The sequence below is a fragment of the Ruditapes philippinarum genome, unplaced genomic scaffold (assembly GCF_026571515.1).
Source record: "Ruditapes philippinarum isolate M1 unplaced genomic scaffold, ASM2657151v2 ctg876_1_1_1_1, whole genome shotgun sequence".
NCBI classification, from domain to species: Eukaryota; Metazoa; Mollusca; class Bivalvia; order Venerida; family Veneridae; genus Ruditapes; species Ruditapes philippinarum.
In genome coordinates this window covers 178044-197128 of record NW_026856968.1, presented here as the reverse complement: position 1 = coordinate 197128, position 19085 = coordinate 178044, and the positions used below count along the sequence as shown (strand labels likewise).

At 32.5% G+C, this 19085-nt stretch overlaps 2 protein-coding genes across 3 annotated transcripts; both read right to left on the bottom strand.

The window, feature by feature from the left end:
* Window positions 1–1084: 1084 nt before the first annotated feature.
* LOC132748312 (capsular polysaccharide phosphotransferase SacB-like) lies at window positions 1085–9385 on the bottom strand. The gene is made up of 8 exons (XM_060737885.1): window positions 9371–9385; window positions 8807–8877; window positions 8034–8153; window positions 6641–6812; window positions 4284–4454; window positions 3352–3653; window positions 1827–1937; window positions 1085–1190 (listed from the first exon to the last, which is right to left on the bottom strand). Exons 1-8 carry the CDS (start codon window positions 9383–9385, stop codon window positions 1085–1087), a joined length of 1068 nt encoding a protein of 355 aa, XP_060593868.1.
* A 4674-nt stretch (window positions 9386–14059) lies between these two features.
* Window positions 14060–17779, bottom strand: LOC132748303 (uncharacterized). Of its 2 annotated transcripts, XM_060737876.1 has the most exons (4): window positions 17680–17779; window positions 16650–17311; window positions 15606–15743; window positions 14060–14822 (listed from the first exon to the last, which is right to left on the bottom strand). In XM_060737876.1, exons 2-4 carry the CDS (start codon window positions 17128–17130, stop codon window positions 14602–14604), a joined length of 840 nt encoding a protein of 279 aa, XP_060593859.1. In that variant the 5' UTR covers window positions 17131–17311; window positions 17680–17779; the 3' UTR covers window positions 14060–14601. The 2 variants fall into 2 exon arrangements, with proteins under 2 accessions (XP_060593859.1, XP_060593858.1); XM_060737875.1 differs by lacking the exon at window positions 17680–17779 and having other exon boundaries at window positions 16650–17618.
* Window positions 17780–19085: the final 1306 nt, after the last annotated feature.

The following is a 19085-nucleotide window of genomic DNA, read 5'->3' as shown; positions in this document are numbered from 1 at the left end:
TTACCTGATAAATAACGTGTCGTTGAGCCAGTCATTATTCTAATGACGGGAACCAAATACGGACAAGGGAACAAGCAATCGGAACGTCCTCGGCTATTATCTATAATAACCTTGGAAAGTAGTTATACCACGTGGTTTCAGATGTAAAAAAACAGAGTTTGCAATGTAAAACGAATGTCTTTACTTGACATTCAAAGGAAATAATATGTTTCGGCACAATTATGATTGAAAATATGTCTAACAACACCTTTTAACTAAAAATGCCCACTGATGTACAATTTTAAACAAATTCCGACTTAATGTCAACATATATAAATATATCACCTTTAAGTAAGCATACCAATCATTTCATTTTTATTTGTTTTTTCATTTTTATTTATTAATTATTTTTTTTGCTTCCACCAGACCTTTCAATCTTTGTGACAACAGACAAACATTTCAGAATTTCAAACATGGCATTACTTTGTGAATTTATACATTGGATTCTATTTTTTTCCACAAAAGTATGCAACTTTATTATTAAAAAACGGGCATACACCAAGAACATGGAGATAAATTGATTAGTGCTTCGGATATTCAACTGTGAAAGAGAACAATAATTGTCAAGGCAGATCCTTTACAATACCAGTGACTGTTCACATCATTGGGTGGCAACTTTGATGGGCAGTATCAACATTTAACTTGTAGTTTAACTGTAATATTATGTCATCTTTCGAATGAAGATGGAAAAGGAAATTTCGACTTGTAGAAATCATCCAACATTTTGATAATCTTTTTTGCAGAAGGACGGTTGTGCTCGATGTCGTCGTTAAAGCAATAAAACTTACTGAAAAATAAATTAAAGAAGACATATTTCCGTTAATAATTTGCCTGTTTGTTTCTTTAAAAGAAAATGCATCATGTTCTTGGAATATTTATTTCCTACTGCTTAAGAAACTTAATTATATTTGATTGTCAACTCATTCCATAAACAGGAGATGAATTTACCAGAGACATGCATGTTCATTCGCCTTGTTTTGTAGTCGGTAAAATTATTTACAGCACGAACATGAGTAAAATTAAAGTAAATTTTACAAATTTACATTTACCTTTTAAGACTTTTAAGCGATAAGAATTCTTCTCTAGTCTTTCTTACATCGCTAGTTATTGCCACGAACGTAATTGCTTCATGGTTTACAAACGTTTCATATCTAAAAAAAAAAAACATAAAAAAGATAAAAATCTAAAAATCTATATGTTTAAAATTATTTATTTTCTTGGTTTGTGAAAAAAAAACAAAAAAAACAACAACTTACTATACTTTAGACTTCTGCAATGAAATAAAAGCCAAATCCTCAAGGAAAATGAAAAAGAAATCTGGTCCGAAACTTGAGCTCTTCATATTTTTTAACCAAGCTCACCGAATGAATTTTCCCATCTTGACAAAAAGTCTTAAAGTATGTTAGCAATTAATTATTCACAATTACGACCATCCCGCAATTTTGACCAATCCCGATGGTGGTCTTAATTGAGTATTTTTAGTGTATTTTAATAGATCTAATAATGTTAATCATCTGCCAATTACGTGAACCATCTTTTTCATCTGTTGCGTTTTTGGCAATAAGTACAGTTATGGTGATTCTGTATGGAAGTGAAAATACTACTTTGTTTACGTTTTGCTACTTGTATTACTCATGATTTCACATTTATCGATATTTTCTTCAGAATACAAGCATCTAACATGCTCTAGAACCATTATTTAAAACATTATAAAATTCATGTTTGTCCTTTCTAAAGAAGTAAAAATTTATTTGTTTCTGAAGGATAATCTGCCTTTAAAGGTTTACCTTGAGTGATTATGAGCCTCCATCAGAAAATTCATGTAGGAAAATCCAATTTGTAAATCAAACGGATTTCGAACTGCTTGTCTGCATGTCTGTTTGATTTCAGTAGGAAATCTGTAATAATAAACGTTAATGTAACTACGTTACTTTTTAGCTCGACTATTCGATAAGAATAAGTAGAGCTATTGCAGTCACCCGAGCGTCGGCGTCGGCGTCGCCGTCCGCGTCGGCGTCGGCGTCGGCGTAACGACATATGTTAAAGTTTTTGTAATAGTTCAAATATTTTCAAAGTCCATAGACATATGGCTTTGAAACTTTGCACACTTGTTCACCATCATGACCCCAACCTGTAAACAGGAGGAGGTAACTGTATCAAGCATTTTTTTTACTATCAAGCACTAAGAATAGTCGAGCGTTGCTGTCCTACCGACAGCTCTTGTTGAAAATGTAAATAACTCTATCAAGGTAACTCTATCAAGCATTTTGACAGAATTATGCCCCTTTTTCGACTTAGAATTTACGTTAAAGTTTTTGTAATAGTTCAAATATTTTCAAAGTCCATTAACATATGGCTTTGAAACTTTGCACACTTGTTCACCATTATGACCCCAACCTGTAGACAAAAGGAGGTAACTCTATCAAGCATTTTGACAGAATTATGCCCCTTTTTCGACTTAGAATTTACGTTAAAGTTTTTGTAATAGTTCAAATATTTTCAAAGTCCATTGACATATGGCTTTGAAACTTTGCACACTTGTTCAACATCATGACCCCAACCTGTAAACAGGAGGAGGTAACTGTATCAAGCATTTTTTTTTACTATCAAGCACTAAGAATAGTCGAGCGTTGCTGTCCTACCGACAGCTCTTGTTGAAAATGTAAATAACTAAACTTTATATAATACAATTACAATGTTCGACAGAGAAATAACTCATAAATAATCTTAATTTGCAGAAATAAATATTCAAAAGGACAGTACTTCTGCAATAAGGTTAAGTTCAAAGAATGCAAAGCCATATACTAATATAAACAGTTTAAGTGCTATACACAATTTGTAAAAAATAAAGACGGACTAATCTATTGTAAATATGGTCGCAAGCTGAAATGATTCTATCTTTCTTGTAACATTTAAACTGGAACCGCGAAGCCGGCCCGGGCTTTGATTTGTCTGGCTTTAGACTAAACGTTATTTTTTAAAAAGGAATCAAATAAAAAAAGCAATTAAAAGTATAAAGAATTCTATATTTATCAGTGAAATGTTAATTGTCATTTCTAGTTTGGCGCCGCTATCTTTAATGTAATCCGAGGATAATCAGCGTAATATTCCGATAACAGAACAATCTGAAGAATAATCGTTGAGGTGTTTCGATAACGAAACATGTAAAATTTAACTTTTTTATATGACTTCCCCGAGCACAGGCTTTGTCTACTTTCATATTATTATCAAAGTTATAAAAATCAATGCATGTCAAGGTGAGATTTAAAAAGTATAAAATTTAAATTGTAAATAATCTAGATTAAACTGTACCTGTTTAACATCCGTAGGTTTATACTTTTTTCAATGAACAAAGGTGCGTGTAGATTATATCGTCTTTGTTTGTATCCAAATGCTTTGTTGAAAACGGCATTTGTATAAAATATGGATATGTCATGGTCGCTGTGGGCGTCGTCTGTATCTTTTGGTCGAGAACGTTCTGCTGTGACGTCACAGTCGCCGCCGTCCCAGACACAGTGATCAAAATTACAAGCCCAATCACACACATCGTTTCTTATCATCTGGATACTACATGTGGCGCTGCATTTCAATGGCGTAAGCTCTCCTTGATATATCTTTGTAATATAAACAAAAATATAATAACGAAACATATATTTATACATAAATAATCAATTATGTGGTAATTGTCTTATATCACATGAAATAGTTGGCTGATATTTAATCACAAAATTTAATGTATTATTGACTAACCAGAGTCATGCATTAAAAAATATTATATGTCCGTATCACGTGAAATTTACGTGCAGGCAAACTTACTTTAGTGCGATCGGACGTGTACACGTGTAAAGAGGTGCCGTTTTAGTAAATTTCGCAAAGAGGATAACTTCTGCGCCGGGTATGACAAATTTAATTTTGTAAATACGTACTAACAAATTTTAACCGGCTAAGTGTTTTAAATTGATTTTGTTAACTATTAACTTTTTACCAGAATGATTAACAGTGAAGAAAATGTGTTACGATTCACTTGAAATACTGAAATCCTATTGGACAAAAAATAATTTCAAACACTAATTCATATAAAGACGTTATTAAGAAAAAAAAATAAACGTTCAACAACAATGTATTACATAATGAAAAAGCAATTATAATATTAAAGGAGAAGACCCATATCAGATAAGTGTGTTTCGAAATAAAAATGTACTGAAGACTAAATTATATTTTCATATTTTTGGCGCCAAAATTACCTTTGTTCCTTTCTCCTCTGTATAAAAGTCATCAAGAGAGGTGTGAAGCCCAAAGAAAATGTCATCATTCAAGTAAATAAACTTCTCGGAAAGTCCCGCGATTTTATGTAAATTATGCTCTATAGCGGTGGAGGAAAACGTTGGAAGGTAATCGATATTATCAAAAATTTCCTGAAATTCAAAGTGCAATGGTCTGTAATGGAAGAACTTAAATACAACAAATAAGTACGTTGATAGTTGTATAGTATCGGACATAATAAGAATACAACTAATAACGAACTATTTATATTGTATGCATTTCTGATGTTGGTCGCAAGTGCGAGATACATGGTCCAATATTACTGTATCTATTTTGTAGATAATAAAATGTTCTAGAACAAATATTATAATTCATCATATAAATGATCATACTAAATCACTTAGAACTTATCAACAGTTTAAAGAAAACAATATTTAATAGGATAATAGAAATGATACATTTCTCCTTTTTATCAATTTTTATGGAAAATGTGCAACTGAAATATTATTACAGGTATATTATTGTTCATATTAAAGTGTCACATAAAAGTTGATAATAACATTTTTCAAAATCACTATAAAGAAACTTCATTTTTGCCGTCATTTTTAATGTGTTCATATTGTGGCACTCCCCTTAAATGGGTGTATATCGTCATGACCAAATAGTTCCCATCCTAATTTCAACTGAAACAATACTAGTTAAAACAAGTAGTATCTTTAAAAAAAAACGCTCAGCCGTACGAGTATATGTTATTTCTGTTTTCCATACATATATAAATGTTAGCAGTACTTGCATAACAACGACATGATAATTTCTTGTAGGGTTATTAAACTTGAAAATGGAACACTACAATATGTATGTGTTCTAAAAGGAATCTGTCGTGTTTTGGTTTGAAAAAAATTTCTAATACCAACATATGCAGTCGGTTAACAATTGTATTTATTAATACTTGATTAATATGCAAACAATATATGAAAATTATAAACATTATATCACTTGAACACATCAATGATCATATGAAATATTTATCATTTATTGATAGCGGTGTTAAACGGGTACGGTCAATTTTTAGCTAAAAACCGGTTAGAAAATTCAATATCCGGTAATCGATGTTAATATTTTACAAAGGAGCGAAAAAGTTTAAAATTGATTCTAAATATTTATATAGTTTTTTTTATAATATGACAATTGTTTGCATTTTAGATTTACTCAACAATGAATTTTTTTCCGATCTGATCGAATACGGTACGACCCTACTGCATATTCGGATATGTATTGTAATCATTTTGCGTACAAGAAAATATGAACAAAATGGCATATCTTGTCATAAAGAAACAAAGTTAATGTTGAAAATCTTAGGAATTTATTAGTATGTACGGTTAAACGTTTAATACGGTTATTACGTTTTTAGACGGTTGGCATTTTCTGTAACCGTGACACTCCAGTTCTTCTATAAAATAAACTGTTTACTAGAAAATGTAATTAGATCTAAACGCAGCTTACAATGTTATGCGGGAAGAAGTATGGTTAAACAGAACCTAAATGTCTGTGCAAATTAGATACCTTATACATTTTATTCTAAAACCAACCTTTGAATTTTATTTTAGAATGGTCAATGAGATTCCCAGATTTCAGTTTGTAATTTTAAAATGACCAATGAAAATACTTCTTATATTCAGCTATTCTATGTAATTTTACAAGAACTGACACTGGTTTTAAAATGCCTCCGGCTTGAAAACGACAAGGTAATGATTTTTAAGAATTGGTTTGTTCCATACTGATGAATGTAAGGAACGTGTGTGTGATTTAAGTACGAAAGACCAGTGGGGACATTTCAACTTCATAAATTCCCGATTTCATCTTCGTGAATTCACAATTTCAACATTCGAAATTCTCGAATACACGATTTCAACTTCATGAATTCACAATTTCAACTTCAGAAATTCAACTTTACGAATTCAAGGTTTTTAGTTCACCATTTCAGCTCGGTGAATTTCAGCTTTGTGATCTCACGATTTCAACTTCACGAACTCAATATTGCAACTACACGAATTCAAGATTTCAACATCATGATTATAGTTTCATTAATTCATGTTTTCATGTTTCACGTTTTTCACGATTTCAACTGCACGAATTCAAGATTTCATCTCCACGAAGTTGAAATCTTGAATTCTTGAAGCTGAAAACGTTAATTCACGAAGCTGAAATCGTAAATTCGTGAATTTTGTTGATTGAAATTGGGAAGTCATGAAGTCGAAATTGTGAATCCGTAATGATTAACGCCAGAATTCAAGAAGTTAAAATGTCACCACTTGTCTTTCAATTTGAAGTCACTTACCTTATGTGTTACTACAGTTACTCTCGGATTCCTTAAATCCAACCAATTCGGTACCTGACCGTTAGTTACTATAAACACGTGACGTATCCAATTTGCATACTTTTCCAAGGACCGAAGTGAATATCTCAAGCCGCCATTATCAGCAAAGCGCTGATATTTAATGTTTCTAGCCCTGTAAAGTGAAATTTTTATTGTCTGCCACTAGAAAGTCTAAAAAAACGCAACATTATATTTGAGAATTTCTTGTTGTTTTTGATAATGTAGTTGTTGATGATGATGTTGTTGTTGTTGTTTATGATGATGATGATGATGATGATATTGATGCTGTTGTTGTTGCTGTTGTTGTTGTTGTTGTTGTTGTTGTTGTTGTTTAAAAAACGTTGATGATTATGATTATGATGATGATGACGATGATGACGATGACGACGATGATGATGATGATGATGAAAATAAAGCTTCATTTAAATAGACGAAATGTGTAATAAGAGCAAAAAATGGATTCCATTTTATTAATGTACAGAATATATGACATCCGGATTGAAAGAAATCATTTCTATTATTGTCATTCTGGTAATTAAAGAATAGATATATGTAAACAAACCTCCTTGTCGGAGAAATAAGGCAATTTGTGAAGCATTACCTATATTGGACCTTGACAAGTCGACCAAATTGTTTTCCGAATTGTAATTTAAAGACCCATTATGCATCACAATTGCAATCATTTTTATTTCTCAAAACCATTTTTTTTAATCGTGTAACAGTTTCCAAAATACTTAATCATTTTCCATATAGATGCACTATGTTTGTTTCTGTTACTCTGTTACTCTGACAATATTTGGTATAATTATATTGAATTTTATAAGTATTTTGAACGAAGTTAAAATACAATATTGCTTTCATTTTACTACCTTTATGACACATAACTGCATGTTCAGCGCTATTTTCTCGTGTTGTTTAACATCTAAAAAGCTCAAAATCCATAAGTTAAACATAATAAAGAACATTTTGACATTTCTAAAGAAAAATATTAATGTGGCTTTAGTACAGCGTGTTACTTGGAATCCAACTGGCTGATCACTTGCTTATATATAGACTTGCACAGGAAAACCTTTAATATCCGTAATGTTACAATCCAAAAGGCGTAGTATTTAAAAATTTGAATATTCTTACATAGCCTGTTGGACTTCTTTAAAACTTGACCATGTATTCATTAATGGGCCCCTCCAAATTTCTCTACATAAATTATACCAACTAAAGCTGAAAAATGAGGAGTGTCTCCATAATGTATTGAAAAAAAAATACTATTTGCTTAAAGATGACCGCTTTGATTTACAAAGTGATGGATTCAGGTTTGATTCCTTGCCATGCACATTATACAAATACGTATACAAACCTGGCTGCTGTGAGTAAGTTTAATCGTGACAGTTCTGCCCTCAATCGTGCTAGCGTGTCCCTGTGGTCCGTGTCGGAACCATTCACCCATGTATAAACTACATCGACAGGGAAAGTTGTACTGGCAAACAACCAAAACATCATAATGCTAAAACTGACCTTTAAAGCTTTTATAATAAATTCATAATTGTTTGACCTTAAATATATGTTCTTGTATAGAACAGAATAGAAGAAAATCTTCATTTGTAGACTTGAGCTCTTATCGTCCGGTAAGGTGCAGGTCACTTTCGTAGTGATTGATCATGAAATCCTTTCTACGGTTAATGCACTGTATCTTTGCTGTAGTGAAGGCAACTAGTACTGGTAAACTGCATCACAACTGCCCAAGAACAATGCGGTGCCTGAACTGTGCTCTGGTAAATTCAATGTGGCTTACTGCCATGATGAGGAATAAAAACTACCAACACCATCACCACAAGTCAGGTCAGTTATATAGCATGTTTACATGAGCGACGGAAGGGACGGACTGAATTATCAATGTTAAAGAACTTGCGTTTCGAATTATAACTTATCTTACACCGTAAAATCAAGTCGAATAATGCTAATATCACATCAGGCTATTTCCGTTAATTAATTTCTAGCCAGGAACGGGTGTACAGGTCTTTCTTCGTTAAATCATCCCTTCATTAACCTTTGAAAAGTCATATATTATATTCAAACTAAATAGTTTTATCTCTTCAACAACAAATATTTGAAAAGTTAATAAACACTTACTTGTACTTCCAACCTGGCATGGTCTCACTAACTCTTAGCTGATCTACTTGTGAAGAAGAAGAAATACAATGCTGAAAGTATAAAATTAGGTTAACATGAGATATCGCGTTTTATTAACCTTGGAAAATACATCATCTATCAGATGTATATCTTAATACGGAAAATTTGAAAGAACTTAAATATCTGCAAGAATATTTTTAATAGGACTCCACTGATATGTTTCGACATAATAAACCTGGAAATATCGTTCCGAGAGTTGTGTACATGTGTCATTTGATGTCGGTCTGGATCAATAACTTGTGCTTAGATTTACAGATCATTCGCTCACCCCCTTTTACCAGAAAAATTCATTTTATTGTTCAAAATGACCCAAAAATGAAATGCATTGCAACATCTATTACTCAATTCGCACAAAATTCGATTTTCAATTAAGTCTTTAAGTCTTTTTATAATTTTCACTCGTGATTAACGAGTTTGTTAATAATGTGTATTAAATCTTTCAAACTATTATTCAGATTACTTTTATTTCGATAGCTTTTAAATAATAAAGAATGATTCTCTTACCTTCATTAAGGTCATCATTGTCAGCAAACATATCAATATTCCAACGACTAGAATAAACTTGTTATTCGTCTTCAACATCATTCATACATTATATACATAAAATTATTATTAAATAATAACTATTACTTTTCCACTAAATTGATTCTCTTAAAGTTATAAAGATGTAGAGAATCATATTTCATGGAAATTGACTTTAATATGTGACTATCATTGGATTCATGACTATTTAATACCTCATGCACTTGTGTATTTCAGTGCCTGAAGAAATCGTTTAATATATGATTGTCCGTTTAAACCTTGTGAGTGATCTTGCTCGCATTTTAAGACGCGAAGTTTAACTAGTGTTGAAGTATTTTCACACTTCATGCGCATGTCTAGTGTATTTAAAATGTAATAAACGTCACTGTATAAGTTGTACAGCGGCTGCCCGAGGTCAGTCCAGTTTAATAGCAAATAAAATGCTAATATATTTCATAAATAACCACTTTTTTTTCTTAATGTATCGACACGATATTTCTTTTCCTTCAACATAGCAAAATGCCTATAAAAGAATGAAATTCTACTTTTTCATTTTTTTATATTGTACGAGGGGTGTTCAAATATAAATGCAACTAGGCCAATATCTCGCTTTTTAACCACGTTTTGCACGAACTATGTACATGTATCGCATAAATTGTGGTGTATACAATACCTGTGTAAATCAGTTCAGTAGCTTTGACCATAGCTCGATATACTCGGGTATACTAAAGCTAAAATGGTTTGGAAAAGGTATCCTTTTACTGACCAAATACGGTCTTATATCAAGAACCGCTGTTTTCTTGGTATAAAGACGAAAGACGTATTTTATGAAATACATTATGTCGTGTTTATAGGAACAATAAACTTCCTTTTTCATCTGTCACACGGTGTAAGAACTTTTAAAGTGATGTGGATTCAGTGAAAGAACACCTCATACACGCCGTCCGAAAACTGCAAATGCTAAAAGTTTTAAAAAAAAAGTATTTGATTGCTACTGGTGCAAAATTTAGAACTAGGTTTATAGCTAAATGCGTTGATATCTTTGTAGGAGAAGCTCATACAATTCTCAGACGACAATGCTACGTCACACAAAGCGCCCATTGTACGAGAATATCTGAAACAGGAAAAGGTTGTCGAGCTTCCTTACCCCCCCCCCCCCCACCCTCTTATTTGCCAGAAATTGCCCTTTGTGACTTTTTTCTATTTCCAAGGCTCAAAAAAGAAAAAATCAAACACGAAAAATCTCGGTGTGGTTATTTTCCAGTGTCTGAACAGTATACCTGAAAAGATTGTGAAAACGCATTAAAGACTAAAACTTTGTATATCACATGGCGGCGAGTATTTTGAAGGTTTGACGTAATTATTTTGGCACTATTTGTTAAGCTTTTTTGAAATTGACCCATTTGCATTCATATTTGAACACCTCTCGTATTATAATTACCTTCTATTTTAACTGACGATTTATCTAAGACACACAAAAGATATGGCGTCTTTCCTTCTTATTCTTTTCCTGTCTGTAGGCAAATTCAGGATTTTTTTTCATTTTTTTCCTCAGTTCTGTTTCGATTTATCTCACAGACTGAACATTATCTGCGAAATATCTAACAGAACACCAGCTACGATATATCTTAGTCATCGTTTAAATTCCAGTGTATTTTTATATTAATATCAATTCTTAAAATATATAACAATGTCATTCCAGCATTTAGGTAGATATAGTCCGGCTACACATATGTCAATTATTTCACACGTCACTCAGAATATATCTTGTAACTAGAGAAAGTTTGGCTGAAAGTTTGTCTACACTAACTGAGAAGAAAATGAGAACAAGATCAAACATATAATGCACAGCCCTGACACAGCAGTCATACCGGCAAGACACACAGTATAGCACCGAACCAAACATAAGAAGATCACATCCATTTTTGTTTAAGCAGTTGGTTATATTTGACAGCTATATATATATTATTCATTAACTGTATTTATGAAATAAACTACGGCGCAGAAGTGTAATTAAGCCATTTTATGAAAACGGTATAACAGCAGTGTAATATCTTTGCAGCGTGACATCATTTGCGTAATAGCATAAAGAAAAAAGTTTTAGAACTGTAGACATTGATGAAACGAAAAGTTTTGTCGAGCAGAATAAAGCTATGGCCACTGTCTACAAAAGCTTTAACTCTGTCTGAATGTGTCCGTTTGATAAGATAAGAAGATAAGACTCTCATTACAATTTGCATGTTTGGAAAATTCGATGTTTCATGTTATCTAGTTATGTACATTAACCCCGGCCTAGCTAAATATCTTAAATGAATTTACAGAAATTAACCATATATCATTTAGTTTGGGAAATTTTAAAATACTTAATGACTGAATAGCAAACAGTCTAGACAATGATAATGGTTGGGTAGATTCAGATGCCGACAACGGGGTAAAGATTATGATCAATTATAATTTGGTGACTTTACTATTGAAAACGTGCCACAGTTAAATCGTATATAAATATGCACAGTGCGTTTCAAAACTGGAATGCAGGTGTCTCTGGGGTTTACTTATTTTGATGACAGGGAAAGAGATAACGATACAAAAGTCATATTCAGATGCTCGTACATTGATTACTTCTTTCTGCGGCAACATGGAATGTGTTTTTATGTTGAACTATAATACAAAATACACGGAAAAGAAACAAAAACAATCGGCAAACTTAATTAAAGACCATGGGGCTATGACCCCTCGTACAAATCAGATAGCCTCGTGTTTTGATGCTCTATCAATTACCTTATTAATCGTCATGTAAAGCTTATCATTCGATCGTAAAGATTTCATTACTTTAAACATGGTCCATTTTCATAATCCAGTTTTGATAGAAATTAATAAGATATTTCAGTTTGAATGCTTGTTATTTACACATGAATATTGAGATCATGATATGAAAGGTTAAGATGTCACTAAACAATTTATACAAGCATTAATCTACATGTACATATTTTTTTAGCATTATATTATTATGTTATACCAACACAAGTTTATTTTCCTACTTTACATAAGTGTTTCAGGGTTTAAAATAAATAATTTCTATAACTCTAAATATTTTTCTTCTTATGTTAATATATTTCTTTTCATTTATTCTTATTTTTTTTATTCTTATTTTTTTTTAAACTGTAACAAGATACCAAAAATTAAAAAGGCTTTGAGAAATAAAAAGGATAGCATACATCTATTGATAAACACCTTGCTATCAATAAAAAATATCAAAGACACATCAAGGGTTTATTTAGGAAAAAACACCTTTAAAAAACAAATACAAAAATTACAAGTAAACAAAGAAATCTATGATAGCTCGTTTAGTGTCCCCATTGATTTACAGCTTCCAAACACGCCTTAAAAATATCCCCCTTAATACACTGCTGATTTTAACACCCACTTTCCTTCTTGCATCAACGGTATCACCGCTAGCGCTAATGGTAGTAGTATCAAATAATATTTGAATACAAAACATAATTTAAAAGTTTTCGGGGGCCCGTTTCCCAAACACGCTTCAGATTCCAGGAGTATTTTTTTTAATTTGAATCTTCAAGGGAAAGACAGAACAATAAACCTGAAATGAAAGTCCACATATAACTTAGATCTATTAAAATTTCATATCAAATCATATTGATAAATTCGTTAATATTCTGTAGAATACCCGTCTATAAACCATGTCTGGAAAATATTTTTGATGTCCTCACCTGAAGAGGCTGTGAACTATGCCTAAGAATTTGGCTATATCAATGGTTATTATGCTAGATATGGGGTCATTATTTATAATAATGTAAATTAAGTTCTCAAATGCTGATTGGTTGAAACACTTATACTATGAAGAACCAATACCAATGTATTTCTACATCATAGACGGTTTACTTCATGTGGGCATAGAATATTTTATTTATGGTATATTTTTCGATTCAAATGCCATTACTTTTTAGAAATAGTTGTAAGTTACACCGCAATGATAACTTTATTACTTGGATTACAATTATTGCGCATCGTTAGCGTAGTCGTGGATTGCGTGCGTCTTTATTGAAAAAGGTATGTCAAAATTAGAATCAATGAATACAGAAATGAAATGAGCCGCGTCACGACAAAACCAACATAATGCGTTTGCGGTAAGCATGGATCAAGACCAGCCTGCGCATCCGCGCAGTCTGATCAGGATCCATGCTGTTCGCTTACAAACACTATAACAAATAGAGAAACTGATATCGAACAGCATGGATCCTGATCAGACTGTGCAGATGCGCAGGCTGGCCTGGATCCATGCTGGTCGCAAACCCATTATGTTGGTTTTGTCATGGCGCGCCTCAAATGTGAATAAAACCGCATCCGCATAAATGCTGTAAATACGTCAATCAAACAAAAATTTGACGATGTAGAAAATTCGTGTCAAAGCATGGGTGACTTCTGTGATGAATTCCAATGTTTTTAAAAGTTCATGCAAACTGACACCAAAACAGTTATAATCAAGGTCTGCGTAAGAACCTATTCTCTGATATTATCAGAGAATAGGTTCTTACGCAGACCTTGACTATATCAGATAATCTAATTCCGAAATGTATGATCATTTCACAGAACAGAGATGTAATTCATTTACAAACGATTTAATTTTTACTTGCATCACAGAAACAAATCCATCACTAACGGAAAACTGTATAGACGCCATCAACAGTTTTATCAAGAAAAATATTGAAAATGATTGGTGGTATAGTTCATTGTGTTAGAGAAGCATTAGGTCCATAGAAGCATAATGATATTTATATCAAGTTTTGTGACATGACGGGACTGAGAATAATTTCTCGAAATCAGTGTTCCATTTGTTGAGATCTATATGCATGTGTATAACATTTTAATGTTAATACTTGGTTGTTAACTAACTCCTTCGTTTCCGTACAGTATTCCAGCATGACTTCATTACTTCGCCAGTGTTTAAAAATACATCACCATTCTCGTTAAATCTCTTCAATTCCGACTCACTCTTTCTATTCTTTCTATTTTGGGAACGTGCATTTTATTTAACTTCATCCCAGCTCTATCTGCCGTCCTCGGCAAAACAGCATAAGCATTGAGTGTGTCAACTTTGTCTTTGATGCTTACCATTTTGTCTCTTGGCTTCATACTTTTTATTGACAGTCGTTTTTAAGCACCGCTATCTATTTATTGGTTAAAATACTTAAGCGTCATATATTTCTTGCGCTTCTTTCAAACCAGTTTTGCACAGAAGTTTTATTATACCCTTCCCAAGTTCTCCAAACTGAAAACACTGCCATCAAAGTCATATAATCAGCAAGTAGTGTCAATATTAACATGAAAGGTGCACGGAATGTTACAATATCAGACATACTGAATGCCTGAAATAACGATAATGATGCCACAACGACGCCAGTTAGTGAAACGAAAGCTGAAATGACAACGAAAATTGGAAAATGTGAATAGAATATCAGAATAAAGTATGAGAAAATTGTAAAATTACTTTAATGATTTTTAAATGATAGCAGAATACCCAGAATTAAAACAATTACGGTATATTAAAAAGTAAAAGAATAGAGCATGTGTGAAGCACTGTCCGGTAAACTCATTAGGTAGAGCGTTAAAAAAATTGCCGGACGGTACAGGTCACTTTCGTCACTTTATTGTACCTCTGCTCTTTTATGCACTGAAGTGTCAGTTCCTTGCGAAAGAAGGCTACTTGTATTCATCTGGTAAACTGTTTGACAGCCTGCACAGTAATGATACGGCGGCTGAACTGTGCTCTAGTGAATTTTGCTAAAGCAGATAAATATTTTATTCTGTAAACGTACACTATTCATGTATAAAACTGATATCTTAATAGCAATTATGCATAAATTGCATGCCACTAGATGTGCTCGAATCCATTAAAGTTCTTCTTTTATTTAAAATAGTAAATGTTAAAAAAATGAGACAAAAATGTATCAGAATATATTTAAGTAATTAAACGTATTATGCGTTATTGTTGAAGACATAAGTTTTTACAGCTAAAATATAAAGAGCCAAGCTTCATGAAAAATAACAGTCTTGAGATATTTCTCACGCAGCCTGTATGGTCATGAAAATAATGTTTAAAAATGATCTCAAGTAAACTTTTATTGGCTTTATTGATGAATTTTGCTTTATTGCAAAAATTATGGATTATTTGTTTACGAAAGCAATGCTTTATACTTACCAGAGGCAAGTCCACCCACGGATAAGATTACAGAAGTGGTCGACATTGATACCGTAAAGTTGAATGTCGCAAAAAATGTCGTGATCACCGCAATAACTGTTGATAGCAGGAAAAACTGTCGTGCCGAAATAATTTCTTCTGAAAATATATTAAGCCAAACATTTGGTCAAGGAATAGGAATTCTGGTTGCACATTCATTAACTCAATAAATAGAAGAAAGAAAAACGGACTCCCTAAAATACGCTCGTAACGACAACATTGAAAATGTTGCAGACTCGGTTTGATTGAGCCTGATCATGGGCGGGAGTGGTAAATTTAAGCTACCGTTCACGCCCCCTTGCACCGGCTTAATCAGAATTATATATTCAATATATAAACATGAATATGGCAGAATTTTGAATTTGGAAAAGTCTGCAGATGTGGTCATACGGCGGTTATCACAGAGCCTTCCATGTAAAACGTGAATGCCATTCCATGTCAAGCGGTGAGTGTTCCCCAAGTAAAAGAATACGTTTGACTAACCGAGAAAAGTCAGTTGAAGATTTAAAAAGTTATAAATCCCATAACATTATATAACAATAACAAAGTATTTTAGTAATGAATGACATTATATGAACAATAACGTACCAAAGTATGTAGAAGTAAAGAGAGTTGCAATTTTGTTTATAAGATCCGCGTGTTGGAACAGTTCGGAGATTACAATTTAAATCAAATGATGATTTCTATGATGTTAAATTTGAGCCATGTCATGACAAAACCAACGTTATGCGTTTGCAACTAGCATGGATCCAGTCTGATCAGGATCAATGCTGTTCGCTTACAAGTTTTACAAGTAAAAAAACTGATAGTGAACAAAAAAACTGATAGTGAACAGCATGGATCCTGATCAGACTGCGCGGATGCATAGGCTGGTCTTGATCCATGCTGGTCGCAAACGCATAACGTTAGTTTTGTCATGACGCGGGTCATTTATTTTTTTTAATTTTATTGAAGATAGACCGTGACGTGTGTGCTGAATAATATATATACGAAATTCTTTCTCACCCTGTATTTTACTTAGCAACGGAAGAGGAGCAAATACATTTGGTGCTAGTTCAATGTCAAGGTCAGCACAATAAATGCCATCTTCTGTGCATAGATATGTCTGCCAAAGTCCAACATGCATGTGTATCTCATTTTCAATTCTAAATATAGAATTATAGTCCTCGTATCTTTCCACGTGATCTTTTTCTGTTACACTCCCGTACAAAGAATGTTCTGCTCTTCTATGAATAATATTCATGGAAACGTCGTTGACACTTGCTTTATCATCGAGGGCCCCATATTCTTTCTCAAGCAAAGTTCCTATAGTAAATATGATTTTGCCACAGTTTGAACATTTATTCAGATCTATTTTTAATATATACCATGATTGGCTATTGAGTGAAATGCATTTCATCAACAAAATAACATAAAAACATATTAATGCCAGAAGCGTTGTTTTTAATGATTTTCCTCTTGCGTCCATTATTATGATACCTATCATTGATCGATATATATTGATATACACATACACGTGTTATGCGCTTATTTGAAATGTCGGTATTACTATTTATAGCTATGCTGGACCTGCTGTACCTGCTGGACCGTCTATCAGGAACTTTCCATAACGCTGTTGTAGAAATGACTTAAGTTCAGGCAAATCGATGTCAGCATCCTTCTCTTATCTGTGAAAATAATATATAAAATGAAAAGAACATGTGTGTTGTTTGAACTAAAAGATGTTGTAGTTAAGTTAGAAAATACATTTAAAAATGTATGAAAGAATCTATATATATACACATACACCTGTGTTTGTCATGAATAGTTTAAGCAATGCCGTCAGTAATTTGTAAAATGTCAGATTGGACGAATTTATTTGGAACACAAGCATTTATCAAATCTTTAAATCTCCAAAACTTTTTTTCGTCTGATTAAAACATATAAAGTCCACAACTTTATCATTTCAAACGTACTCCGAACACGCGGGATGTTGCATCAATCGTGATCAAACGGAAGTTATTTAATTATATGAATAGAATTGTGTTTCACATACGTTCATTTATCCACAATATTGATAAGCTTCTTCCCATATCAATTTAACAGCTGTTTCTTTACTGTTACCAATTACACCTGAAATGAATAAGAAACACATTTATAAATGTTTTCTAAGCGCGAAACGTTATATTTATATGTTTCCATATACATTCTTAGCGAAAGGATATTTATTCATGTGTTATTTTGAACAGATGTTTGCTGACGTATTGTTTTATAAAGTCGTTTTCAACCTAGCTTTATTGTTGGCGTGATTACTCCACATTGTGTCTAAAAATGATATACAGTGGCACACATGAGATCAACTGCCACCATAGTTATAAATTTTACAGCTCTTTAAATGTATGGTTGTGGTTCATGCCGCAATATTTCGAAAATAATTTAAGAGGAATAAACTATATTGAACTACAACTGCGCTGGAAAGTCGCCGTTTGAACTCACTTACTGATTGCGGTTTTGAAATTTTTAATGATATTCATGTATAATAAACATGTACTATTCTGTTTTTGTACTGGATTGACAATAAATATTTCAAGTTCACAATAAGAAAAAACCTTAACAACAATAACAAATATTGTCATTGACATACCATAGAAAGAGAAAGTGACCGAGGTCTCAATTCAAGAAATATAATTCCTGAAGCAAGGAAAAATGAAAATTGAAAGTTTCTGTCTAATGAAGATTCATCATGATGCGATAATAGTTTTGTTTATCGAAGTCGACTTGTAACACGGATATATCATAGCCTGCGACAACTTCACACTTGTATACCGAGTTGTTTCTTAAATGCAATCATTTTCTGTACTGAAATATCCTCAATGTCGCCTTTCACCCTCGTCGCGGTATTTCAACTTCAACTGATTGTATACTTTATAGCATTCATAAATCATATCAAAATTAATTTCTATGTTATTTCTAGGGTTGGTCAATATGTAATGCATTATTGTAAATGAATTAAGCAAAAGAGCAAATATTTTACAAAATTTTCTATTTCAACACTTCGAAATAATCTCATCCTACAGAAATACAAAGGTTAAGACAGTTACGAGGGATGATCAAAAATAAACTGGATTTCGACTGTCAATTCATGAATTTTACTCATTGTTATATATCACACTTAATTGGAAAACAATTTCTTGCATATTAGACTGGCGTTTCCGTTAGTTTTACCCATGCCGGAAATTTCATCTGGCATGGGGGGTTCCAGATGAGTCGCGTGCTGTACAATGGCACGATAAAGATGACGTCATTTTACCGTTATGAATGATTTTGTAATTCATACGCTGTTGAATGAAAGTAGTTACGGTTGTAATGATATAAATTTTCATTGAAAATAAAGATAAAGAATTTAAAATATAATGGAATATGGTAGAATATGCAAGAAAAAATATCTGACAGATGTTTGCG